General features: G+C 56.3%; 2 protein-coding genes across 5 annotated transcripts; both read right to left on the minus strand.

Annotated features, from left to right (window-relative positions):
• Window positions 1–26,540, minus strand: SORBS3 (sorbin and SH3 domain containing 3). 4 transcript variants are annotated; one of them, XM_061163916.1, is made up of 21 exons: window positions 26,526–26,540; window positions 21,523–21,664; window positions 21,179–21,296; window positions 19,524–19,717; window positions 18,442–18,505; window positions 15,807–15,845; window positions 15,254–15,320; window positions 13,146–13,236; window positions 12,751–12,837; window positions 12,602–12,655; window positions 11,507–11,593; window positions 11,002–11,048; window positions 10,429–10,562; window positions 10,155–10,207; window positions 9,981–10,027; window positions 9,703–9,817; window positions 7,533–7,658; window positions 5,696–6,007; window positions 4,843–4,946; window positions 4,151–4,257; window positions 1–838 (listed from the first exon to the last, which is right to left on the minus strand). In XM_061163916.1, exons 2-21 carry the CDS (start codon window positions 21,622–21,624, stop codon window positions 777–779), a joined length of 2,010 nt encoding a protein of 669 aa, XP_061019899.1. In that variant the 5' UTR covers window positions 21,625–21,664; window positions 26,526–26,540; the 3' UTR covers window positions 1–776. The 4 variants fall into 4 exon arrangements, with proteins under 4 accessions (XP_061019899.1, XP_061019898.1, XP_061019901.1 ...); XM_061163915.1 differs by having other exon boundaries at window positions 15,254–15,347; XM_061163918.1 differs by lacking the exon at window positions 26,526–26,540 and adding an exon at window positions 24,117–24,453 and having other exon boundaries at window positions 15,254–15,347.
• On the minus strand, window positions 24,268–25,201 carry LOC133071357 (proline-rich protein 2-like). The gene is made up of 2 exons (XM_061163961.1): window positions 25,094–25,201; window positions 24,268–24,834 (listed from the first exon to the last, which is right to left on the minus strand). Exons 1-2 carry the CDS (start codon window positions 25,199–25,201, stop codon window positions 24,268–24,270), a joined length of 675 nt encoding a protein of 224 aa, XP_061019944.1.

Genomic DNA, 26,540 nt, shown 5'->3' on the forward strand with positions numbered 1-26,540 from the left:
TCCCTGGTACCCAGATTTATTTTACATTCTCTGCTTCCAGGGGGGACTTGGGGGCCGCTGGGCTGGCAGGAGGACAGCACATACCCATCTCCCTGGAATACATCTGGGACAGGCCAGTCCTTGGAAGCCCCGCTCTTCCTGGGCACCAAGGCAGCCGGAATGATAAGCACGGCCCAGGCCCAGGGTTGGGCAGCCTTTGGGAAGAGGGAGCCTTCAGGCAAGACCTCCTGCCAGGCAGCAAATGCTAAGGAAGAGCCACGTCCATCCCCCACCACACTCCCAGGCCCAGCTGGAGGCAGGGAGGCAGAGAGGATGGCAAGCAAGCTGCAGTGACAAGGGAGAAAGCCCTCCAGGCGCAGGCGGCCTTTGGTCTCTATTAGGTTAGGAAGCTGGTTCTTGTTAGAGGAACCCCATGGGGGTGAAGCTGGGAGCCGGCCCCTGTTAAGAGGAAACGCCGTAGCAGGGTGGAGGACTCGGGGGTCTGGTCTCAATAAGGCCTGAAACAGGCTCCACTTCAAAGCAGACCTCTATATTTGGGGAGTGGGGAAGGGGAGGAAATAAAAGGGCTGTTAGAGGAATGCTTGTGAGTCGTGGGTGGGAATCAGTCCAGGGGGCTTCAAGGGAGGTTCTGTAGGAAAGACTGCTGGGCTTGTCTGCAGATGCCAGCAGCTCAGGTCCTAGGGGAGGGGTGTGTGGAGGGGGGTCCTCGCTCCCTCCCATAAGTGCTCTGTTCCCCACCCCATCCTGGGTGGGCTCTGAGTTGCCACGGAGACCACTCACACCGGGGCTACATAATTTCCAGGGAATGTCCCAAATTTCTGGGTCCTCCTGGAGACACCTGAAAGAGGAAAGACAGAAAAAACATTCCCCACTTTTAAAAACAGGAATGGGGTGAGCTGGTGGTGGTCGGGAAGCGAGAGCCCTCTGCTGGCAGTACCCAGGACTGCAGGTGGAATCCAGGTCCCAGGGAAGGAGGAGTCTGCTTTTCCTCACTCTTGCACCCTAGAAGCAGAAGCGTAGATGGGCCCAGCCACGCATTATGATGTTGATAATGATGGGCAAATCTGAGCATTCAACCAACCGTGCATAACTTTGCACACAGCCCTGAATAACCCCTTGGGAAAGCAAGGAAGCAGGAGAATGAATCACAGAACTTAAGTAGGGAGGAATCTCACTGGTCTAGTATGACACCCTAATTTTAGAGACAGGGCAGGTAAGGTATATGAGAAGGCCATGTCAGTTCCTCCAAAGCATTCAGCAGCTCAGAGGTAGAAGCGGGACCAAAATTCAGGCCTCTGTCTACCACAACCCCCCAAAATTTGTGTCCTGGGGTAGAGGAGAAGAAATGCTAGGAGCTACAGGAAAATAAAATTAAAGTTCTGGACCGTCTCTCCCCCTCAGGCAGCCACCCCCTTCCGTGAGCAGCTGAGGGCCCTCTTGCTCCTGGCCTTACTGATACTCTTCCCCTGCATAGAGGGCCTCCCTTCTCCTCTCTGCCTCCCCAAATCCTCCCCCCACCTCCCTCACTTCCTCCAGGAAGCCTTCCCTGACCTGCACTGTCCAAAGTGACCCTCACATGTGGCTGATGAGCACTTGAAATGTGCCAGTGTAACTGAGAAAACAACTGCTCTCAACCTTCCCTCTAAAAGCCCTAGGGGCTTATTCCACAAAAGTGGTGCTTTTTCCTCCTGTCTTTACTAGGAGTTGTAAAAAAAGAAAAAAATGCAGAAGTAGAAGTGTACAGACTAAAATTAGAACGTGTCCCCAAGACTTCAATTAGGTGAACTCGATCAGGTGGTGCCAATAGTAAAGAACCCGACTGCCAACGCAGGAGACATAGAGATGCGGGTTCAATCCTTGAGTCGGGAAGACCCCCTGGAGGAGGGCATGGCAACAAACTCCAGTATTCTTGCCTGGAGAATCCCATGGAGAGAGGAGCCTGGTGGCTATAGTCTATAAGGTTGCAAAGAGTCAGACACAACGGAGCGACTTTGCACTCACGCACAAAGTGCTGCCATTTTGCCAAATATGTGCAGCATGGTGGGCTAGGAAGCCTTTGTCACAAACCTACAGTACCTATTTCAGCTGCTCCCAGTCCAGCGGTTAAGACTCCACGCTTCCAATGCAGAGAATGCATATTCTATTCCTGGTCAGGGAACTAAGATACCACAAGCCGTGTGGTGTAGCCAAAAAATTCAAGACTGGGCTTCCCTGGTGGCTCAGATGGTGAAGAATCTGCCTGCAATGCAGGAGACCCAGGTTTGATCCCTGGGTTGGGAAGATCCCCTGGAGGAGGGAATGGTTACCCACTCCAGCATTCTTACCTGGGAAATCCCATGGACAGAGAGGAACCTGGCAAGCTACAGTCCATGGGGTTGCAAAGAGTTGGACACAACTGAGCAACTAACACCTTAGACCTAAATTACTCCTTCCATGAATTTGGTTTCCTTGGGGGAGGGGAATGGATTTTATGATGAATAAGAAATATTAATTTTTTAAAGCAAATTGACTTTGAAGATACAAAAAAGTTAACTGCATAGAATAAAACTTGCGAATGAAAAAAAGAATGTGCCCTCAAGCCCACCCATCCAAGGAAAGGACTGCTAACAAGCTGTGTGTGTGTGTGTCTCTCTGTGTGTCTGTATGTGTGTGTATCTGTGTGTGTGTGTGTTAAGCTGTGTGTGTGTTAAACTGTGTGTGTGTGTTAAGCTGTGTGTGTATCTGTGTGTCTGTGTGTGTCTGTGTGTGTGTGTGTGTGTATCTGTGTGTGTGTGTCTGTGTGTGTATCTGTGTGTGTTAAGCTGTGTATCTGTGTGTGTGTGTGTCTGTGTGTGTCTATGTGTGTCTGTGTGTGTGTCTGTGTGTGTGCGTATCTGTGTGTTAAGCTGTGTGTGTGTATCTGTCTGTATGTGTGTGTCTGTGTGTGTGTTAAGTTGTGTGTCTGTGTGTGTGTCTGTATGTCTGTGTGTGTGTCTGTGTGTGTTAAGCTGTGTGTGTGTGTTAAGCTGTGTGTGTGTGTGTGTGTGTGTGTGTGAAGTCCCTTCAATTGTGTCTGACTCTTTGCGACCCTGTGGACTGTAGCCCGCCAGGTTCCTCTGTCCATGGGATTCTCCAGGCATAAATACCAGAGCGGGTCGCCATGCTCTCCTCCAGGGGATCTTCCCAGCCCAGGGATCAAACCTGCATCTCTTACATCCACACTAGCAGGCGCATTCTTTACCACTAGCACCACCTGGGAAGCCCCATGCTAATAAGCTGGTGCTTCACAGTTACTGGTGTGTTGGAAGCGTGGTCAGCACTGAGGTGCTGGGATTCAGAGGAGAGAGGAAGGCTGTCACTCCTGGGGCCAGTCCTCCCAAGGCAGCCCTGCAACCCTTCAGGCCCTGGAGCCTGCTGAGCCAGAGCTTCTAGATGCTCACTGCTCTCCAGGGATGACCCCATCCTCTGAAGCTGGGGCCTGGACCTCATCTGCTCACTCTGGGGAAAAAAGCATGCTGAGTGGTCACCGTGAACCAGGCCAAGGCCAACCTGAGACTTCCTGCTTTAGTCCTTGCCTGAGCTGCCCTTGGGCCAGCCTTGAGGGCTCGGATCTTCTTCCTCTCTCTTCTCTTGGGGGTGAGAGAGCTAGCTTCTAGCTATGGGTGGTGGGGGTGGGGACACACACGTGTGAGACCTGGTCCTCTCCATCAAGGGCTCAGTGTCTCAGGAGACAGGCCCCCCCACAACCCTCCCACCCAAGGACGGCTCCACAGACACAGGTGTATGATGAAAGGAACAGAGGCCTGGGGGCCAGGAACCCTGCTGCCCTGAGTCTCACTGGCTTCAGCAGTGACCCTGAGCTAGTCTGGTTTCCTCCCAGGCCTCACCCTTCTTCAGGGAATGAGAACAACAGAGTGCTGGCTTTGGGAAAGCAGCCAGTGCTGGGCTGGAAGGGTGGGAGGTGGTCAGCCCGTGAATCTTTGCTGAACCAGTCCTGGCAGGCAGGAGCGGCCACTCAAATCCCCATAGGATCCTGAGATACCCTTTCTGGCCTCTCCCCTGGCCCCTCCCCCCGAGACTCTAGAGATACCCTTTCTGGCCTGTCTCCCAGCCCATTCCCCCAGAACTCTGAGATGCGCCTGCTCCCAGCCTGCCCGCCAGGCCCACCTACCCACAAACCAGCCGTCGTCACACTGCTGCATAACGTCCACCCGGTCCCCCTCCCGCAGTTCCAGCTCGTCCTCATTCTGGGGCCTGTACTGGTACATCGCCCGGTACCTGCAGGAAACATTGCCATAGCAACCACCAGGGCCCTAGCCCCTCCCCAGACCAGGCCTGGCTAGTCCCCAACCAAGGTGGACACATTCTTGGAATTTCCCAGGTCCCTCCATGCTCCCGTGAGTCCCTGGCCCAGCTCTGGGCATGGCTATTCTTTTTGGCTTCAGTGCCTCCATATGCAGGCCTGCTCCCTGCTCTCCAAGCCCTAATCACCCACACTCCACCTCCCCTGAGCTCTCAGTGCCCTCAAATCTATGCTCCACTTTGCGCACACACCCACGCTGACCTCAGCCCTGGAAACCCAGTGAGAGATGGAGGGGAGGGGTGCCCAGTGTGGGAGGCTTGTTCTCAGGCCCAGAGCTGGCAGGGACAGGTCAGGAACCCTGCAGACAAGTGTCCTCCCACTCCCGCACCCCCTGCCCCACACACACCCCACCAAAATCACCCATAAGCACTGTAAGGACAAGCACTCCTTAGGAGAAATTACCCAACTCCATCCTGGGTAGGGAGGAGTAAATTATGTGTGCTCAGCACTGCCTGCAGAGTAGCCCCCCACCCCGACCAAGCGTCCCAGATGGTGCTCACGGGGTCCAGTGTATCTCGGTGGTGGTGGAGGACGAGGTCCCTAGGTCCAGGGGATGGGTGGAGCCTCCAGGATGGGACAGAGCTGACCCGGGGGTGCTGAGACTCTAGGTCCATAGGAGGGCAGGCAGGCACATGCAAGCACAAGGAAGGAGGCGTGAACCGGCCTGCCCCCTCCCCGGGAACAGCGCCCCACGCTGCCTCATCTCATCTCACAGTCCCATAGCACAGGGAGACCTGTCTGACTGTGTGACCTCACAGGTGCTGGGAAGCTGGGCCCAGGTAGGGGAGGTGGCTGGTCTGCACGTGTGCGCAGAGCCGGGAGCAGGAGGTGTCCTGTTCATGGGCTCCGTCCGCCCGTCACAGTTTGCTGAGTGAGGGATGAACACAGGAGCACACGCCCCTGCCTGTGGTCAGTGTCAGCCTGACGACCAACAGCCATCATCGCCCATCAGCTACTTCCCACCAACCACCCTCTGCGGTGGGACCACTCTCCCCATTCTACGAGTGAGGAAACCCAAACCCGAGAGGGTGTCATCTGCCCAAGGTCACCCAGAAGGTGAATGGCAGACACCCTGTCCCAGACGCTGATACAGGTAAATCCCAAGAGTGGACTCTGCAAAGTCAGGAGGCCTGTGCTGGTTTGGGGGTCCCACCTAGAGACCCCTGCCATCCTGGGCTGCAGCTCCAGGGTCTGGGGTCCTCAAGGACTGCAACACAAGGTTCTCTTTGGTGAGCCCACTAGACCATCCTGAGCAGTTGGGGGGGCGGATTCCACAACGCAGAGCCTCCCAGGAATGGAGAATACAGCATGGGGAGCAGGGCTCACTCTCGGGTCTGAGGCAGGTCACCTTACCTGGGTCTGAGGTCTGGGCTCCTGGGGAGGGAAGGAGAAGCCGGTGCGGCGGGGGGAGGTCTGGCCTCCCCTGTCAGTGGGGTCAGCTGGGCTGTGCGGCGTTAAGGGAGAGCTGGGCTGATGGACCGGGCGGGCGGTGGGCAGGCGGGGAGGAGACGCAGGGAGCTGGAGGCCGTCATCACAGAGCCGGACCCGGGGCTCCCGGGTCACCTGCACATAGCTGGCGGGGAGGATGCCCTGGCGTGCGGTGCCCGAGACGCGGCCCTCGTACCAGTGCTCGTTCACTTTGCGGATCAGGCAGACGCGCTCCCCCTGGTCAGAGAGAGGGAGGGAGGTGTTATCTGCAGGGCCCTTGGCTGCCAGGCACAGGAGGGTGCCTAGTGGGGCAGAGTCATTGTAACCTAACACCTTGCATGGAGGAATCAGGCCTGGAGTGGACCAGCTGGTGATAAACGGGTCACACAGCTCCATGGCAGGTTGGTAAGGAGCACCAGGCAGCGGTGAGCACCACGGCCATGACTGGGTCCTTTCCTGCCCCCACCTTGGAGGTCATCACAGCATCAAAAAACAAACTCCCTGAGAACAGCTGGTGTGTCCCCAAGCCCACACACTGACTACTGTTAGTGGGACTGTCCTAGGAAGGACAGTCTCCAGCGCCCTCCTGCTCCCACCTCTCCATCCGGTGCCCTCCTTCCCCCTCTCTCCCTCCAGCCCCCTCCCTCCCCCTCTCTCCCAAGGCCAGCTCTCCCACGGGTACCGGTACATTCACTAGGAGCATTCATGGCCTTTGCCCTCACAGTAAACGGAGAGAGACCAGCTCCCTTGCTTTCCGGGACATCACTCCATTTTCTTTTTTTCTTTCTTTTTGAATTTTTTGGCTGCACTGCACTGCATGTGGGACCTTAATTCCCTGACCAGGGATGGAACCTGCGTCCCCTGCATTAGAAGTGCAGAGCCTTAACCACTGGACTGTCAGGGAAGTCTCAACATTTTTCAAGTTTTCTGAACCATTATCTATAGTAAAAAGAATATGTTGTAATATCAATCCAGTACACCCCCCCCCAACACACACACACAACTGTGCAAGAGTTGGATGAAATACCCTTTCCATGTGCAAGGTATTCTAAGACTTCCACTGTATTATTTTTAAAATGCTGAAGTGATCCTCACAGCCTATCAACCTGCAACTTGAGAAAAAGCACAACTACTCTAGAAGTTTTGAACATTTTAAAAATGGGCAAGGGACTTCCCCGGTGGTTCAGTGGCTAAGACTCTGCATTCCCAATGCAGGGGGCCCAGATTCGGTACCTGGTCAGGGAGCTAGATTCCATATGCTGCAACTAAGACCCAGGACAACCAAATAAATTAATTAAAATAAATAAACAAATAAAAATGGGCAGGAGACTTCCCTGATGGTCCAGTGGTTAAGAATCCACCTACCAACGCAAGGGACTCGGGTTTAATCCCTGGTCAGGGAACTAAGATCGTACATGCCGTGGGGCAACTAAGTCCCCATGCCGCACCTAGAGAGCCTGAGCGCCACAACTACTGAGTCCACGTGCTCTAGAACCCATGTGCTCTAACTGAAGCCTGCCTGCCTCAACAAAGAGCCTATGCAGCCAAAAAAGTAATAAAAGTAAATAAATAAACAAAAATTAAAATGGGCACAATTAAGGGAAATATATCCAAAGAGATTGAGAAAAAAAAATCTGAAACACTAGTGAAAATAGGTGTGTCTGATTTTTTTTAAAGAGTATTTTTACCGCGCACGTTTCCCTGTGTCTTCACCTGCCTTGCCCTGCCCCACGCCTCCTCCCCCGGCCAAGCCCAAGCGTACTTTTCTGAAGGAAAGCTCCACCTCCAGGTCGCCCTTGAAGTTGTACTGGGCCACGGCTTCTCCGTACTCCAACACCTGGTAGGTCGGAGGCTTGATGGGCTTGGGAATCTCATCTGCTGGCAGCACCTGGAGGAAGAGAGGACATGAGATTCAGCTTGGGTATCAACTGGGCACAGACCTGGGCTCCTGGGGAAGCAACATAAGCAAGGTCTCTCCCCAGACCAGAGAGGAGGCAGATGCCAAACACAAGCCTGGGGGTAGCCAGCAGTGAGCATAGGGCAAGGGGGTAGTCAGTCCCAGAATGCTTCTGGAGGAAGAGTTTTCACCAGAGGTTATGTGGAGTGGGCATTATCAGAGTGGACCACGGCGGTGCAAACAGGAGAGAGTTTAAATCGGGGCACAGAAGGACATGAGGAGTACCAGGGAGCAGGAACTCCTGGTAGCCTGTTCTAAGAGCGAGGACCTACCATTTCACCACTGCTGAGAACCAAGTGTCTCTCCTCCCCCTCCACTTTCACCCCATCATGTGCCCAGCGTCCCCATGCTCTCTTCGCTTCATCCTACTCAGAAAAATCAAGATGCTAATAAACTAGTGCACACTAATATGTAAGAACTTCCTTGGTGGCTCAGACGATTGCCTGGTGGGGCAACAGTCCATGGGGTCGCAAAGAGTTGGACACGACTGAGTAATACTTCCGCACTTCAAGATGTAAATGAGTGATGACATGCAATACTGTACATACTTGTGGAACTTCAGGATCAGGGACATCGTTTTAAGGATAGAGGAGGTCTACTGATACCTATGAGATAAAGAGCCTGAAATAGATGACTCGATCGATGGGTCAAGGAGGAAGCCACAAAGGAAATGAGAATAGTCTGAGCTGAATGAAAACCCAAAAAACCCAAAATATCAACATCTGTGGGTTGTAGGTAAAGCTATGCTTAGAGGGAAATTTATAGCATTAAATGTTTACATTTAGGAGAAAAAGGTTTCAGATCAATAATCTGAACTACCACTCTAAGAAACTAGAAAAAGAACCTAACACAAGGTGAATGAAGGAAATAATGGAGAGGCAGAAATCAAGGAAATTGAAAACAAAAGTAGAGAAAAGTCAATTAAACTGAAAGTTGGTTCTTTGAAAAGATCCATAAAATTAACCAATTTCTAGCCAGAATAAGAAAAAACAGAGATTACCAATGTCAGGAATGAAAGAAAAGACATTACTTTGGATCTTACTGACATTAAGAGGATAACAAGCATGGGTTCAGTCCCTGGTCTGGGAAGACACCATATGCCTCGGGGCGATTAAGCTCGAGCACTTCAACTACTGAAGCCTGGGCTCTAGACTCCGTGCTCTGCAACAAGAGAGACCATCACGGTGAGAGGCCCACGCACCACAGCTAGAGTGTAGTCCCACTGGCTGCAGCTAGAGGAAGCCCAGAGGCAGCAATGAAGACCCAGTGCGGTCCAAAATAAATAAATATTTAAGAGGACAATGATGAAATATTACGAACAACTTTATGCTGATAAATTAGATAATTTGAAATTCCTTAAAAGATGCAAATACTCAATAACTTGTAGCCCCATATTTATCAAACCCAGAACTTTGTCTCTGGATCCAGATTCTAGATTTTTCACTTAACAACTTGGCTCTGAACCTTAGTGCATCTGTAAAGTGGGGGTGACCTATCCCTTTGCCAGGCTGATTGGGGGATCGAGGGAGGTGATACACAGGAAGGAGACGCCACAAGTATATGTGATTGGTGAACTGTCTCAGACTTCATATTCTTGTCAGTTGCAATTAGATTTCTTCCCAAAAGACAGCTGGAGATGCAGGTTTTGAGAGGTGGCTTCTAAGTGGTGAACATGTAGGGACGCTGAGCAGGCTGCTGGCCTCCAACACAGGAAAGGGGCTGTTTGGCTCTTCCCCTGGTCTGGGCTCCACCTTTAGGCCTACCCTTAACAAACATTTCCTGGAGGGCACAAATGAGGCCGAGACTTGGCCCCTACCCCAGCTCACGGCTTTAGTCTTAGGAAACTTGCCAGGTGTGAGGGAGCAGCCAGTTCTGGAGAGGCTCCCTGGCTGGTTAAAGGGGGTCTGCATTCTCTAAGTCTCTGCAAACCCTTCTGCCCTCCTGGCAGGGCCCCTTGCTCGTCATCCCCACTCACCTCCACATAATTAGCCGGGAAGATGCCCAGGCGGCCATGGTGCTCTCCCTCCAGCCAGTTCTTGTCCACCACCTTGTGGATGTAGACAATGTCACCCTTCTTCAGAGTCAGCTCCCTGAAGGCCAGAGCAAGGACATCCAGCAATCGGTAAGTCCTCAGGGTCCTCCAGACTCTGCTCAGTGCCCCCGGAATCCCTCCCCACCCTCTGGGGGGGCACACTGCAGTCCTGTCCTCCCAGGGACTGCCACGGGGAAGGCAAGGGGCAGAATGGTACTTACTTAGGGGACTGGGCCTGGAAGTCAAACTTGAGCCGGGCGGCCTTCCTCTGGGCAGGGAGAGAGGACAGAGCAAGTGACCTCAGTCATTCAGCCGGCAAGTAGGCCAGAGCAGTCACAGGGACCCACCCCAGGCCCTCCTTGCACCCTGACCCTGATGGTCCCACCCCCCCTTACCTTCCTCTCTTCCTTCCTGGCAGGGCTGCCCCCTGGATCAGAGGCACTAGGGTCTGTGGAGAAGCACTGCCTCAGCTTGGGAAGGCCATGTCTTGGGGGGCAGGGCTGGGGTGGGGCTCTGCTCCCCCCCTCCCTGCCCAGGACAGGAACCAGTAGGAACAGGGGGGTTCCGTGACCTTCCTGCCACCTCTGCAGGGGCACCACTGTATCCGGAGCAGCGGTGGCGGCAGAGGGGGCCGTCTGCGTGAGAACAAGAGCAGGATCTGCTTCTCACCTCGAGCTGAGGAAGGGTAGACAAAGTCCCTCCGACCTAGGAAGGGGCTTCCTCCATCCGCCATCCTGGGGGGACTCAGGGAGGAAGCCGGGTAAAGTGCATTCGGGGAGCTGGCGCTCCAGGCGGAGGCCGGGCTGCACGGGGACGCACGAGTGAGTCACCTGTCTGAAGCTTCACCCCCGACCCGGCTCCCCACTGCCCGCCCGAACGCCCACCACCCCCATCACTGCCTCCCCCCATCTCCCCTACCCCAGCCCTCCTCCTCCCGAGGCATCTCCTAGGTCCCGGGCCCTCAGCAGGATGTCCTACTTCCCGAGCGGTCAAGGCCGGGAAAGGGTGCGGCTCGGGGGTGGGGGAGGCGGGAGCGAGCGCGGGATCCCCTCGCAGCTGCGACCCGAGCCCCGGAGCCGGGGAACCGGCTTCCCTCGGCGGAGCAGGGACGGCCCCCCACCCCGGCCGACGAGCGGCGGATCAGGTCCCCGCCGGCCCCGGTCCGCGCTCTCGCCCCTCCTCCCGCCGTCGGCGTCCCGGGCTCGCCACCCCTCCCCACGCCACGTCTCCGCCGCCACTCACCGCGCTGGGGACCGCGGTTCCCGGGACCGTCGGGGCGTCTGAGAGCTCTGTGCGGGAGACGGGCGCGGTCAGGGCCCGGGACGCCGCCTCCGGAAAAGTTTGCGGCCGGGAAGCGAGCGGGAGGGGAAGCGGGAAAGGAGGGGCGGGAGGGACGCGGGGCGGCGGGCCGGGAGCGGGAGGAGCGAGGAGCCGGGGGGAGGGACCGCGGGTGTGGAAGGGGGAGGGAAGGCCGGGACGTGGGGCCGCGGGGCTGAGGTCCCGGGGGCGAGGGACCCCTCCGGCTCCGGACGGCAGGCTGGACGTGGAGTCGGCCCGGGGAGGGCTCTTAGGGGTCTCTAGGAACAGTGATCGCCCCGCACTTAAGGGAGGAGACTTGGATGGAGTCGCCCAAGGTCGCGAGTGCAGCTGGAGGCGATGCCTCCCCTCGGCCTGCCCTCCCACCAAAGCCACGCCTGTGCGGCTCGGGGTTCCTGCGCCCACCAGGAGGGCCCCGGGGGGCCGGTACCTTGGGGGACGGCTGCGCAGTCTCGATTGCCCGCAGGTCCTTGTCCAGCTCGGCGCTCAGCTTGGCCAGCTCTCTCTCCAGCAGGACCTGGGGGCGGGTTGTGCGGAGAGACTTGGGCCAGGGGCAAGGTGGGGGGCGGGGAGTGTACCGTGGGGGGCGCTGGGCTGGGCGAAAGTCAGATGTGAGAAGCCCAATGGCAACACGTCAAAGCACGCGGCGCTGGGGTAAAGGGCAGGCTCAGGGCGCCGGGCCAGGCTGACTACCTCTGGGCCTGCCAGGAGGTGTGTCTTGGAGTGTCAGGAGGGCCCTCCCTGCTGACCCAGCTCACCCATCCCTTACTCCCAGGGGAACGCTTCAGTATTTCCTGATGTGTTTCTCTATTCAGGAGCCTACCAAGCTCCCTACTTCCTCAAGTCTTTTCATGGCCCTCCACAGCCTGGCTTCACTCTACCCAACCCCGCCCGCCCTCGGTCCCTCCCTCCCACAGCCAGCCCAGCTGCTGTTACACACACACACACACACACACACACACCCCTTCCAGCCTCTGCCTCTGTCACCCCCAGCCTAGGTGCCCCCTCTCTCTGCCTGGCCCAAGCTCCATCTTCAAGACAATTCCAGTCCACACTGATCAGTCTCTTCTCAGCCTGCTGTGATGAACACACAATTTTCAGCACGTGTTTACTGAGCGCCTACTGTATGCCAGAGGCTTCCCTGGTGAGTCAGGCAGTAAAGAATCCGCCTGCACTGCAGGAGACCTGGGCTCGATCCCAAGGTTGGGAAGATTCCCGAGATGGGAATGGCTACCCCACTTTAGTATTCTTGCCTGGAGAATTTCATGGACGGAGGAGCCTGGTGGGTCCATAGGTTGCAAAGAGCCGGACACGACTGAGCACCTAACAGCTTCACACACTGTATGCCAGGCACTGTCCTGGGTGCTGGGGGCACAGAACTAAGCCGTATGGGACTAGAGAGGCTCAGAGTCTTGAGTCCATGGCCTTGGCCCATGGTCATGGGGACCTTGACCACCCAGAAAGTCCCTCACTGGCCCCCCAACATACTGTGTCCCACTCCCGCCCACCTGCCCACAGCACGCACCTCAATGGGCTGGGAAGGCTTCTCAACAGGGTCGTCTACCAGTGGTTTCTTGGGCTAAGAGTGGGAAGAGTGAGTCAGAGGGGGTGAAATCGCTCCCCCAATGCACGAGTCGAGGGTACATCCTTTTCCAGAGAACCAGGCCCACACACCTTCTGCCCAGTCTCTAGTTCTTGCAGAAACTGGTTCCAGGATTCTTCCGTCCAGACACTGTCCGCTTTCTCTCGGCGTCTGAGCACCTGCATGGCAGGGAGTAGGCATCAGCTTGAAGAGAGGGGTACCGGGACACTGGCTAGGCTTGAAAAGCAGGCTTTCAGCCACAGTCCACTTCCATGCCCATCGGCACCCTCCCAAGAATTCCAGGATCTTCTGACTGCACAGGCTCCAAGATGAAGAACTGCTTTACCTGTGCTTGCAGCAGAAAGTGAAAGTCGCTCAGTTGTGTCCGACTCTTTGCGACCCCATGGACTATACAGACTATACCAACTATTGCAGCAAAGGGCCTGACCAAAGAGCATGGTGATGGAGGAAGTGCTGGGCAAGCTACCTGCTTCGAAGTCTGGTGCAGGGAGGAGGGTGCTCCAGGACTGCAACTGAAGGTTCTTCTAAGAGACTCTTCAGAGACGTCCCAGCTTCTTCTAAAGGAAAAGACATCTTTCAGTTTCCTTTTAGGGAAACAGAGGCAGGCATGAGCACACAGTCCTGGGGAGGGAGCTTCACCCCCTCCCCACCTGCTCTGGGCTGTAGAAGCAATGTTAAATAGTAAAATGTTATTAGCTCTGAATTCAAATTCCAGTCCCACCACTTAGCTGTGTCTCTTTTGGTCTCAGAGCCTCTGATTCAATACCTGTAATATGAGAATGACTCCCACCTTTATAAGGGTATGGGGAATCTTAGGTGAGGGAACATACTTGAGACACCCAAGACAGGGACTAACATGTACACATTTGCTCCAGAAGTGGCCAGTCCCTTTCCTGCTGGCCTTGGTGAAATATCCTGCATTTGGGTTCTATCTGGTTCATGACTGTGGGTATGTATGTCTGTGCAGCTTTGATGAAGTTGGTCGCCATGACCAAGTGGTCTTGCACCCATACCCAAGGGTGTGAGACTACATCTTAGTTCCCGGAAAACCCAGGTCAGGGGAAAGAGCCTGTAGGCCTGACCCAGGAGCTCTGAACAAGTTACTTCTGCTCCACAGGTCTCAGTTCCCTGAGGTGCTAGATCATTGATGTCATCTGTCACAGTTACCTGAGTGTCCTTCTAGGACTCCCTTCTTGGCTGGCTGAAATCTTCCAGTTTCTGCTGAGTTTTGAATGTTTCCACCAAGTGGGAACACTGTACCAAGCTTATCAAGTGATGGAATGTCTAAGGGGAGGGTCAGGATTTGTCAGCTGTTACTATGACTACTCTAGGAAGAACATCAATAACAACAGTGATGTGAGAATGGAATACAGTGTTCCTAATTTAAGGAAGCTGTAGTCATAACTGGAAGGACTGATGCGGAAGCTGCACCTCAAATACTTTGGCCACCTGACAGGAAGAACCGACTCATTGGAAAAGACCCTGATGCTAGGAAAGACTGCAGGTAGGAGAAGGGGACAACAGAGGACGAGATGGTTAGATAGCATCACTGACTCATTGGACATGAATTTGAGCAAACTCCAGGAGATAGTGGAGGACAGAGGAGCCTGGCGTGCTGCAGTCCATGGAGTCACAAAGAGTCAGACATGACTGAGCAACTGAACAACAACTACTCATAATCAAGCTTGTATGATAATCATGTTTGGGGAGACTTGCCGTGTACTTTGATCTTCATGCCACCCTCTGATTCCCATTTAACAAATGGAGCTAGAGAAGCTCAGACTGGTTACCTTGGTCGAGGTCACGTGGCTAGTGCAGCACACTGGTTTGAATCCAGAGGTGCGTATGTGTGCTCAGTTCTGTCCGACTTTTTGCGACCCCATGGACTACAGCCCACCAGGCTCCTCTGTCCATGGAACTTTCCAGGCAAGAATCCAGAAATCTTGACCAAATCTTAGTCTCTACCTTATTGATGATGCCAAGAACCACAGCCCAGTTAAGGCCAGGCTAATGAGGTCACTCTGTTCCCAGAAAGGAGTCAGAAACTCATTAGTGACACTGTGACAGAGAGCCTCCTGATTCCTGAGGTTGGGCTGAGCCCCCGCAGCCTGCGCTGAGCTTGTGTGGTTTGCTCAGAAAAGATGCACTGCGTCCTTGACCTGTCTGGAGGGTTCCTCTCTCAGTGGCATCTGGGACAAAGCCTGCGATCCTCTATGCCCCTTGTTTTCTTGCAGGCTTCAGAGTGGATGGCTGCAGGTCCATGCCTAGCCACGGGCTACCCTGCTCTCCACCCCAAATGAGGCGTGGATCTTTGGGGTGATGAATTTTTGCTGCCAAATACAGAGGCATCCCAGGCGGTCCTGACCACAAATAGCGGTCAGGTCATCCCCCTTTGGCTCTGGTGGCCTGGAGAGGATCTCAAGCAGTGGGAACCCTGAGAAGGGGCAGAGCCGTGGGTGGGAGCCTGCCGGCCTGATGCGAGACTTTGCCAGCTGTGGCCACCAGGGGGTGCCAGTCCCCTCAAGGAAGGCAGCACCCCTCTGCGGCTCTGGGGCCCTCCCCTTGATGGCTCACCCGCTCAGAGGCGACGTCTGGTTTGGCCTGGCAGGTGGTCTTTGCTGAGGCCCTGGATGCCTTGCGTCTGCAGAGATGGCACAGGAAGAATCCACTGAAAGTAAGAGAAGATAAACAGGGCGGAGGGAGGTGAAAGCTGGGGTTGAGGGCACCTGGGTGACCATGGAAGGTTCTGGCCCACTCCCACCCATGCTCCTGGGTGGCTGGTGGCAACAGGGGTGATGCTCTGGACCAGTAACTATGGGCTGGGTGCCAAGAGCTTTACACTCTTTACCAAACCTTTGAAACATCTCTGGGGTGTTCCCGTTTTACACGTGAGAAAAGAGAGGCCCAGAGAAAGCAGAGCCAAGGCTAGGCATTTGCCGGACAGTGACTCAGAGGCTCTGAATTATTAACACCATGGACCAGGGGATTTGGAGCTCACGGAAATGGGCTGTACAGACTTCACAAGCTGAGCTGAGCCAACTGGGGAGCCCCAAAGCCAGGCGTGGCTGCAGGGAGGGTAAATGCAGGCGCCAGGCTGGGGCATGCCACCCCCCACCCCTGCCTTCACCTTTGGGTGGCTCCTCGAAGGTCCAGTCCAGCTGTAGGTCTAGGGTAGCAGAAAGGACTAGGTCAGGGTGGGGGCAGCAAGCAAAGATATGGATGGGGAGCCCTGGGAGGCAGCCCCAGAGGCTCCCAGTCCCTCCTGCCTAGAGCAAGGGCCCAGGGGCTGAGTCAGAGCCTAAAGAATGTCTCGAGGGAGGGAAGGAATTAGGAGGGCAGTTCTCAGGAGGGCTTGAAATGCCTCTGGCTGCCTTAGGGCCTGAGGGAGCCAAGAGGGCAGTGGCCTTGCCCAAACCCTCCTGCCCCTCCCTCCCTGGTTCCCACACACACCCTCTCCCTGACCTTTGGAGACCTGCCCTGCCAGGTCAATTTGGAGAATTCTACTTCCCCTTCACCCTCTTGCCCTTTCTGCACCCTCTTCTAAATCTTCCCCCTTTGCCCAGACCCACTCTTCAAGGTGCTCAGGACTTTCTGGGGCCTCCAAGGAAGAGCTACTGACCAGCCAACCCTCTTGATCTCCTTGGCACACAGACACGTAACCACAGCTCTGACCTTAAACGCAAACCACAACCCCCCTCTCTGGATCCCACACCTTCCTCCAGTTCTTGGAGTTTTCTGCTTTCCTTTGCAGCCAACTACTAGCCATAAGGGGCTTCCCAGGTGGCGCTAATGGTAAAGAACCCGCCTGCCAATGCAGGAGACATAAGAGACACACGTTCAATCTCTGGGTTGGGAAGATCCCCTGGAGGCGGGCAAGGCAACCCAGTCCAGTACTCTTGCCTGGAGAATCCCATGAACAGAGGAGCCTGGGGGGCTACAGTCCATAGGGTGGCATGCATGCTGGCCATAAGAAACTCTGTCTTCAATTCTACTTCCTGAAAGCCTGAGCCACCCTCGTCAAGGACTCCATTGACCTCCATGTTACCAGATCAAATGGTCAGTCCCACTTGATCATCAGCAGCATCAGTCACAGAGGTGCACTTCCTCCTTTAGAAATTTCTTGTCACTTGGCTTCAGGGAGGCTGCTCTGGTTTTCCTCCTGCCTCCCAAGCTGCCCCTTCCCAGGCAGCCTAGATGATTTCTGCCCATCTCTCCAAGCAAGTGCTTCAGGGCTCAGTCTCTGGGCCTCTGTCTCTCCATCTCCCTGGGTGATCTGGTCCAGTCTTCTACCTTAAACAATACTGTCTATTCCAGGGACTCCTAACCTTAGCTGTACACTGAAGCTACTTGGAGGACCTTTACACCAAAAATCTCTTTGAGTGGGTCCTTGGTATTTCCATCTGCAGCTTAAGCCTCACCCCAGGAACTACAGACTTGTTTATCAACTGCCCAGTGGCTCAGTGGTAAAGAATCTGCCTTCAATGCCAAAGAATCAGGTTTGATCACCTGGTAGGGAACAGCCCCTGGAGAAGGAAATGGCAACCCACTCCAGCATTCTTGCCTGGGAAAATCCCATGGACAGACAAGCCTGGTGGGCTACAGTCCATGGGATCGCTAAAGAGTCAGACATGACTTAGCGACTCAAAAACAAAAATATCAACTGCCACTTGTGTGAACTGTGTCTAAAACTGAACGCCCCTTAGATTTGCACACACACAACCCCCCTCCCCGCCTTTCCTGTGTGTATATGCATTTATAAAGGGCAACTTCATGGACTCACTCAGGTTTAAATCATCCCTGACTGGTCTCTTTCATGCCACATCCAATCCATCATCAAATTATCATGATTCTGCCTCCAGAATTCCACTAGGCCCGCTGCTACTGCCCTGATCTGAGACACTGTCGACTTTAGCCTGGATTCCGGCCAGACCTCCTGACTGGTCCCTTGCTTCTACCCAGCCCCATCTCTTCCCCACCTGGCAGCCAGAGGGAGTCACTTCAGCCACCACCTGTCAGAGCCTGTCACTCACTCTTCAGCTCAGAGCCTCCCGGGGGCTCCTCAGTTCTTGTAGAGTAAACGCCCAAGGCCCTGAGTGCCCTGATCCCAGCATCTCCACCACGTGCCCCTCTCACGGCGGCCCCGCCCCTCTCTGCGGCCCCAGAACAAATCCGGCCTGCTCTGCCTCCGGACTCTCCATGCTCCCCATGCAGCAACCCTCCTCCCCCAGCCCTGCAGGGCCAGCTCCTTCACAACCTTAGCTCTCAGCTCAGAAGCCACTTCTCAGGGGCCTTTCCTGACCACCCGCGTGAAGTGGCAGCCTTCCTGCCCTGGGCACTCTCCCGACCTTTTCTCCCTAGCCCTTACCACCATCTGCCATGTTAAATGTCTATGTGTTTATTCTGTGACCCCTTCTGCCTCAAGCTTTGCTAAGGCAGGAACGACCTTTTTTTATCTTTAGCACCTAGAATAGTAGTCAGCAAACAGCAAGTGCTGAACTCGTGGCTAAGGGGCTGGCTGAGCGGATGTGTGGCCGCGCGGTTCCCGACCCTCACAGGGGGACAGGGTCTGGTCACTGTTCCCCACACAGGGAGCAGACTGGCAGTTCCCTCCTTTGGGCTGTTTAGCGACCACTCACCGCAGACCCTGGGGTGGGTGCAGACACTCCCCGGGCAGGTGAGTCCCCCTCTCTGCCTCTCGCTCCCCACGCCCCAGGGGCCCAAGCCCACTCAGGCAGAGAGAGGGCCCCAGAAGGGGGTCTCACCCGGCATTTTCCGATGGATCTGCTTGAACATTCTTCGGTACCAGTCCCTGGGGCTGTCAACACTCTGGGATCAAAGAAGGCAAAGTCAGGCCACCCTCCCAATTTCAAGCCACAGATATTTTTCCTCGCTGAGTCTTTTCTCTGGCCACCCTTGAAGCCCCCCTGGGTGGGCTGTTGTGACATCTTTAGTAACAATAACTCCATGTAGTCTGTTATGTTTGAGTAAGATATACAGAAGGGGGACCTCCCTGGTGGTCCCGTGGTTAAGACTCGCTGCTCCCAATGCAGGGAGCGTGGGTTCAATCCCTGGTCGGGGAACTAAGATCCCACATACCATGTGGCATGGCCAAAAACATTTTTTTCAATTATAAAAAAAAAATACTCAGATTTATGGAAGAATCTCCACCAGTGACGAGCCCTAAATTGTGAGATCTGGGGTGGCTTATATATATATTTTTCTTTTATGATTATACAGAGAACATGTGTTTCTATGTAATGAAAAATAAACAGTATCGGTGGGGGGTAGGGTAGGAAGGTATTTCACATCCTCTACCTCACCTGTGACGCCAAAGAACCTTGGGAAGCAGAAGGCTATGTTACCAATCTGAGTTTCCGATAAGGAACTAGAGGCAGACAGGTGGCTCAGGATAGGCCTGGGAGTGGTGGAAGGGCAGGTCCTCCCAGCATGAATCCTTCAGATCCTCCAAGCTTGCTGCTCCATCAGGCCTCACTCAGGACTCTTCTCGTTCACCCATTCGGTCACTCACTCAGCAACCGTCCCACCAGTGCTATGCCAGGCCCAGGGCCATGAATGGGGGAGCGGGGCAGCCCCTGCCAGGTCAGCCCGTACATCAGTGGCTCTCTACCATGGGGAACTATGCAGTAGTCTAGAACTGCCCCCTCCCCGCCCCCCCCTCCAAAAGAATCCCTTGCATAACTCAGACATGCCAGCCTGCTCGTGATTTTGTGGCTCGTGACCCCCGGACCCATAAAGGCTGAACCCCTGCTTCAGTCTGGTATGGTTTGGGAACAGGCTTTGTGGCAGAGGTGGAGCTCAGGGCGGACCCCAGCCCTGGACTCACAGATCGGGGCGCAATTGGCATGCCGCTCTCATCCACGGGTCCAATGCCCTCATACTTGACCCAGCGCTTGTCCCGCCGTTTGCTGTCCTTGGTCCATGTGGCTGACCACTTCTGGGAATGCTGGGAGGCAGGGGTCTTCTGGTTCCCAGGGGGCCGGCTCCCAGGGCCCGGCCAGGTCTGATACCAAGCAGGGTCTGTGGGGTACATGGAGAGGAGCTTCAGCAAAGGCACCCCACCGAAGCTTGTTTGTCCCTCAGCGCCTCAGACCACTCAGCCCTGTGGGTTCAAAAGTTCCAGCAACCCCTTGTTTGTCTAACTTGATGACGCAGACTCTACAGACGTCCCCATCCTTGGCAGGACCACAGGGCTCCTGTGTTTGTTTACTTTTTAGTTAAAGTGATTGAAAATGGATTTTATCTTGAGAAATCTATGCCCGTCTCCACCCTGCTTTGTTGGGGATGTCCTCAGAGTTTTTAGAATGAGAGCTGGAATTGTCACATGCAGAGAATACTAGAGGCAAATATCCCAGCTGGGGAAGACAGTGGGGTGTGGCAGAAAAGGGCCCGGGGCTGGGGGAGAAGACCTGAATGCAGACCTACTGGCTGTGTGTCTTAGGCACAGCAATCAACCTCACTGTGCCTCTGTTTCCAACTTCTGTAAAATGAGGGTAGTCACAGCAGAGCTGCAGGGAGATCTAATGTGTGTGACTGTGTTCAGGACACTGCCTGAACACAATCGACACAGCAGGGGCAGAAACTCACTCACCAGCACCTTCGGCCTCCGGGTGTAACAACAAAAGGGCTTCAGGGCAGGATGGACCAGTGTTTGAACCTCAGCTCAGCCTTTGTGACTGAACATCCCTGAGATGCGGGTCCTTCACTGAGAAGATGCTAATAATGACACCTTACCTTGCCAGGCTATGGAGGGATGAAGTGAGGTAAGACCTGGAAAGTGTCTTTACAGTGTCCAGGATTTTCTATGTGCTTACCATCTGTTAAATGTGTAAACTACTGAACACACTGGCTGCCTCAAAGGAATGCTCTATAAATGTTGCCATCCTCCTAAAGAGAGGGGCCCTGGTGGACGTGCACCCAGGAGGTCCCAGGCATCTTCCAGACCCTGTGGGCTGGGCTGGGCTGGGCTGGGCTGACTCATAGGAGCCCAGGAGCTGGCAGAGTCCCAGAGCTGTCTCTGCAACCTTCTGCTGGGCTGCTGCATACAGATGGGGGGCGGGGGCAGCCCTTCGGGGGTGTGTCTTGAGTTCAGCACCCATGCCTTCTTCAACCCACCTATGCTCACATTCCTTCAGCCTCCCTTCCCAATCCAAGCTGTCCCCTGGCCTGCTGGAGGTCCCCCTGGCCTAAGGCTATGTTCCCTGCACATTTCCTTCCCCCTAGCACTGGGTGGGGGAGGCAGGGGAAGGGATGTGTCAGCCTGGTCTCTGCCACAGCAGTTTCACTCTCACAGGCCAGCACGTGCCTACAGGGAGGGGTGGTGAGCTGAGCTCACTGGCCCCGGGGCCTTGAGAGACTTTCACCCACCTCCTGTCCCTCCACCTGACCCAGGGTGGATGCCAGAAGGCTGAGCCCAAGCAGCTCTGACTGAACCCCTCCCCAACCCCTAACCCTGGAGCTGGTTTTCCCAAGCAGACCCACCTGGGTGTCTGGAAGCATCTCTCCTCGGTGGCAAATACCCATTGCACACGGTCCTGGGCGCAGGGTCATGGAACTGGAAATTAAGGGTGTTGGAGCCACCATTCCGGATCACGGGCACCTGTGGGGAGGGGCCAGGAGCAGCAGCTCAGGCCCAGAGGGTTCTGCAGCAGCGGAGGGATGGCTAAAAGGTGAGGGCTGGACCCGGTCTGGTGAACCAGCGAGGCTCTCTAGAGCTGTCACCCACCCCCCTCCCCGCGCTGATCCTCCTGCTGCCCCCCACCTGTCCTGAGCCCCCCTCCCCAACTAGGGGCCCACAGCACCCGCTCCCTTGCAGTCTCACTCACCCGTGTCCCCCGGGCGGATGACCCTACGTGGGCCAGGAGGTGGCCCGGGATGAAGTCATCCAGGCTGAGCCCAGCTGGGAGGCTGTGGGGTGGGGCCTGCATGCTCGGGTCAAGGCTGGAGGGCTGCTCCTCGGCGTGTCCTCTGTGGGGAAGGAAGAAGGAAGGGGGAGCCCTGCTGGGTCCAGGCTGCCCCTGTCCTCTGGGTTCAACCTTGGGGCTGTGGGAGGAAGGGGGTCGGGCCAGCTGGGTGGGAGCTCAGAGACCCAGGAAACAGGCTACTGTGGGCACCCGCCTTCAGGCTGCCCGTGCAGACTCCTAGAGGCACAATGGGCCGCTTGTTAGGCCTCGGGCAGGAGCTCTGGGTGGGAGAGGGGGAGGGGGAGGCCGGGCAAGGAGGAGGAGGGAGGTTGGCTGGGAGCACACCTCCAGCGGCCAGCCCCTCTGGGGCTCTCACTGCACAGTGCGGCCCTCTGCTCCGGAGGGAAGGCAGAGGGAACTGGGGCAGCTGGCAGAGGAGGGCCCGGGTACCAGGACTTTGTTTCAGTTCCCTCTGCCACCCCCAGGCCCCATGAGCATCTGCTTGCCAGCAGGCACAAGTGGTTAGTCAGGCAGTGGGGTGGGGAGCGGCCACCCGCCCACTGCCCAGCGGGGCCAAGATTCTAGGGAGGCTGGGCATGTCCAGTCCGCAGGAACCACTCGTTCTGAGCTCAAAGTAGTATCGGCTCCCTTCTTTGGCCTCTTGGCTCAGACCGAAGCCTCAGAGGACTCAGGGTGCAGTGAAGGGTCAGGCGGCTTGGGCCGGGGCCTGGGCTGGCAGCGAGTCAGTGGGTGAGCAGGGAGTTGGCCAGCTCACAGGAAGGTGGTGCTGAGTGTCACACACGCACACACACAGAGGTGTGCACACACCCCACTTTCTCCTACACCTCCAGGCTGTCTTTTGGACAGAGTGTCCTCCTGGGAGCATCATGCCAGACTGGCCAACTGGGTCCTTCTGCCCCAGGCAAAGCTGAGGTCAAGAGACAGGGTTCCCACACTCAGGAGAGGAGGCAATGGGGCTTTGCCACCAGAGAGCTGTGCTGCCCAGGCCGTCCCGTCCCACCTCGCCTGTCCTGTTGCATGTGGCCAGAGGCTGAGCCAACTCTGGCCACCTTCTGGCGCTAGACCGGTTCTGGCACTTCTGTTTAGAGGCTCGCGTGTGCCTGTGGGGCCGAGGGGTTCACAGGAGGGTGGCAAGGACTTTGTGAGGTGCCTTTGTGTAGCATGGAGTGTTAGCTCAGTGGATGCTTAAGATGCTGGATGGAGTGTAAGGACGTGGCTTGTGCAGGGTTACGGGGGTGGGGGTCATGTGAGCAGTATGGGAATTGTAGGCACAGAGGAGGTTCAGCTGAATAGAAGGTGGGAGGTATGCAGTGGGGGGTGGTGTGCAGCTTGGGGGTCATATGAGCAGGGCAAGTGTTGTGGAGACCAGAGGGGATGAAGGTGCCATGGGGGCTGTGATTACTGCTGTTCCCAGTTTCTGCTCAGCCACGGCGGGGCTGCAGGGTACAGACAAAGCTGGGGGCAGCTCTCTGACTTTAGTCGGGGAGTGGCAATTCCTTCGGACATTTGAGAAGACCTACTGGGGACACAGCTTTTCCGGGCCCATCCCTAGCTGGGGTGGTGGTGGGGGGGAGTGAATGGCTGAGGCTGGAGGAGGGGCAGCACACCAGCTGGATCCAATTAGGGCTCCTACCAAAAGCAAAACAGGCAGACACACCCCAGTTCCCGGCTACTCTCCTCCACTCTGGGCAGGAAACTGAGGCAGGGGAAAGTAGGAGATCTGGAGCCCTGAGGCATGCTGATTCCTAGCCGCAACCCCACCCTGGACAGCTGACTAAGGAGGAAAGATGCGAGGTCTGCACGGGCAGCCCCGACCATCAGCTGACCCAGCCTCCTTCCCTCTCACTGCCATCCCCTGCTGCACTCCCTGAGAACTGCCCTGCAGGAGGAAGGGGCCGGTAGGAGGGCTGATTCTTCAGGCGCTGCTCATCCTTGGTGGCCCAGCGGTCTGACCCTCCCTAACACGGCACCCTGTGACGCACCTCTCAGGATACGCAGGGCGGGGTGGGGAAGGATGGGCTGAGTGTTCCTCCCTTACCAGGAGGTGATAAGGAGGACTTCTCATAGGGAGGATGGAGGCACCGGGCTATGGGTGCTGCACTGGGGCAGTGGGTTCCGCATCTGGACAGAGGGGACAGGAAATCCCCAGGTCCTCCCTGAAATCGGGCGGCCCTTCACCCCTAACGGCTGAAAAACGTGAAATAGCCCATTGTAGTTGGCAGACTCCTTCCTCCCTCCAAAAACTGCCTTAACTTTGGGGGCTTGAGCCTTAGGCGCATCCCAGGGGTATTTTCCAGCTACAAATCCACGTGGACAATTTCAGGTTTTCTTGACTTTGGCCTCATCTGGATGGAGGGGGCACTTCTCACCTCTTTCCCTCCCCCAGCGTTTGGGACCAGGACCCTCGAAGGAGGGGCTTCCCGCGTTCCCCCCGGCTTGGAGTGCGGGTTCCTCCCCGACTGCAGCTCCCGCCTCCTCTCCTCCGGAGCACCTACCTTCCCAGGAGAGCAGGTGGAGGGGACTGCGGACGCCCGAGAGGACACAGGAGCATCTCTGCGCGGCTCCTGCCTGGCGCGGCCGCGGCGGGCCCTCGGGGAGGGAGGGCAGGGAGAAGTCGGGGCTGTGCCGTCCGCCCTCGTGACCCGGTCAGGACGGGCTCCGCGAGGCCGGGCGCCCGAGGAGGAAGAGGGGTATCGGCGGGGCCGGAGAAGTGGGGACGAGGGCGAGCGCTGGGAGGAAGGACCGTGAGAGGCGCGCGGGGCCGGCAGGCGCGCGGGCGGAGTGTGTCTCTCCCTGGGATCTGGCCCCTGGGCCGGACTGGGGTGGAGGGCGGGGGCTCCGAACGGCCGGAGCGCGAGAGAGCTCCCCGTCGGGGTGCGAGCGGGCGGGACGCCGGGGGCCGGGCCGGGGGCCGGGCCGGCCGCGAGGCGGCGCGGGGAGAGGCGGTCCAGGGTCCCCTGGGAGACCGCCCCGGTTTCCCAGCTGCTTCCCCCGCCCCCACCGCAGGGCTGGCGTCGGGCGGGGGCGGGGGCCACGAGCGGCACTCAGAGTTTCCAGCGACGTTTCCAGCGGGTGGGAAGGGAGCCGCTTCTCGGCGGAGCCAGGACAGAGGGCAGGAGTGATTAAAGAACCCGGGTCGAGCCAGCTGCTGATATGGGACCCGGATGCAGACAGGCTGGGGCCGGGGTAAGGTCGCCGCACGGACAGAGTGGCCTAGTGGGCCGAGTTAAGGCCCGGCCGTCTCCCTCCTCTCTTGGAGACAGTTTGATTGCGCGAGTGCGCGTCCCAGGCGTGTGCACACACAAACACACACACACACGCGCGTGCACTGGCCAATGGGCGGATGCTCACACACGTGCAGGCCCAGCGGAGGACAGCGGAGGGAGGAAATCGAACCGAGGCAGCGGCCCCCTGGGCGTGCCGCGCCCCTGAGGAGGATGAGGGCGGGTCCCTTTGGCAGGGATGGGGTTACCGGGGTCTTGGTGTTCCCACACACCGTATTTGTTTTGATCTTGTTGCTTTTCCGCTGTTCCCACTGCTTTGACACCGGTCCCAAGAGTCCGCGCCCACTGGCTCCCATCCCCTCTGGCCATCCCCACTACCCCTTCTCCCCTGTGTGAGAGAGCCTCTGTGCCGGCGCAGAGCCTGTTATAGTGAAGGTTTGATGAATGCTTTACTATTAATGAATGCTTACTGCTAGTGGGCAGACTCTGGGGTACCATTTCTTAGTCCTTGGCTTGGCTCGGAGACCCCATGCCCCAAGTCAACTAAATCGTAAATACCTGATGGGCAATCTCAGATCTGTTTTGGGAGCGATCAATTATAGATTATGAAAATATGGAGCCATTTGTTAGGACCTAATGGGAGTTAGGGGGCTTCCCTGGTGGCTCAGTGGTAAAGAGCCTGCTTGCCAATACAAGAGACATGGGTTCGATCTCTGAATGGGGAAGATCCCCTGGAGAAGGAAATGGCAACCCACTCCAGTATTCTTGCCTGGAAAATCCCATGAACAGAGCAACCTGGCAGGCTGCAATCCAAAGAGTCACAAAGAGCCAGACACAACTTAGCAAATAAACAATAACTGGGAGGTAGACTGGTACTCTGAGGCCACCATGCACTTCGGAGTGTTTTCCATTCAGCACAAAAGTTGAGAAGGAAGGGAATGGAGAAAGATGAAACCTTATTTTTAAATCCCTACCATCACAGATACTATTAGCTATATCATTCCCTGATTCAGGTTAAAAGAGCTGTCTGCTTTGCGGTGAACCAGATTGAAACAATCTCACGTGTGAAGCGCAGAAGGAGGGGAGGCTTAGGCTGAGAAGCTTCAGAAAGAGAGCGGCCTGCCACCTAGCTTCCGTGTCTGCAGGGCTGCCGCGTGGAAACGGCACTGGCAGACCTGGACCATTGGGTACATACTCCAAAGCAGATCCAAGGTCTCCAAGAAAGAGCTTTTAAATGATTTCAGGAGTTCCAAGTCTGCAAATTGTGGGACTCTCCATAAAAGTAATCATTGCACTGAGTACCTTCTCCAGTATTCTTGCCTGGGAAGTCCCATGGACAGAGGAACCTGGAAGCTGTAGTCCACGGGGTCACAAAAGAGTCGGACAGGACTTAGCAACCAAACAGCAGCAGGCAGCTGAACCAGATCACTTTGAAGGCCCCTTCCAAGAATCTCTGATTCTCCAGGGAAGCTGGAGGGACGGGCATGGGCCGGGTAACCTCTGCCCACAGAAGTCAGCGTCAGAGAGGAGGGAGGAGCTTTGGGAGCACCTGAGTGCAGGGGGCAGTGCATCGCCCTTCCCCTAATGCCTGGATACCTACTCAACCCCAGGCACCACCCTCTTCCCTCCCTGAGGGACAAAGCTTGTGCCCATCTCCCTTGTCACCAGTTTTTTCCCCACCTCTCAGGATCCTGG

This window comes from Dama dama, chromosome 16 (assembly GCF_033118175.1).
Source record: "Dama dama isolate Ldn47 chromosome 16, ASM3311817v1, whole genome shotgun sequence".
In the NCBI taxonomy this organism is placed as follows: Eukaryota; Metazoa; Chordata; class Mammalia; order Artiodactyla; family Cervidae; genus Dama; species Dama dama.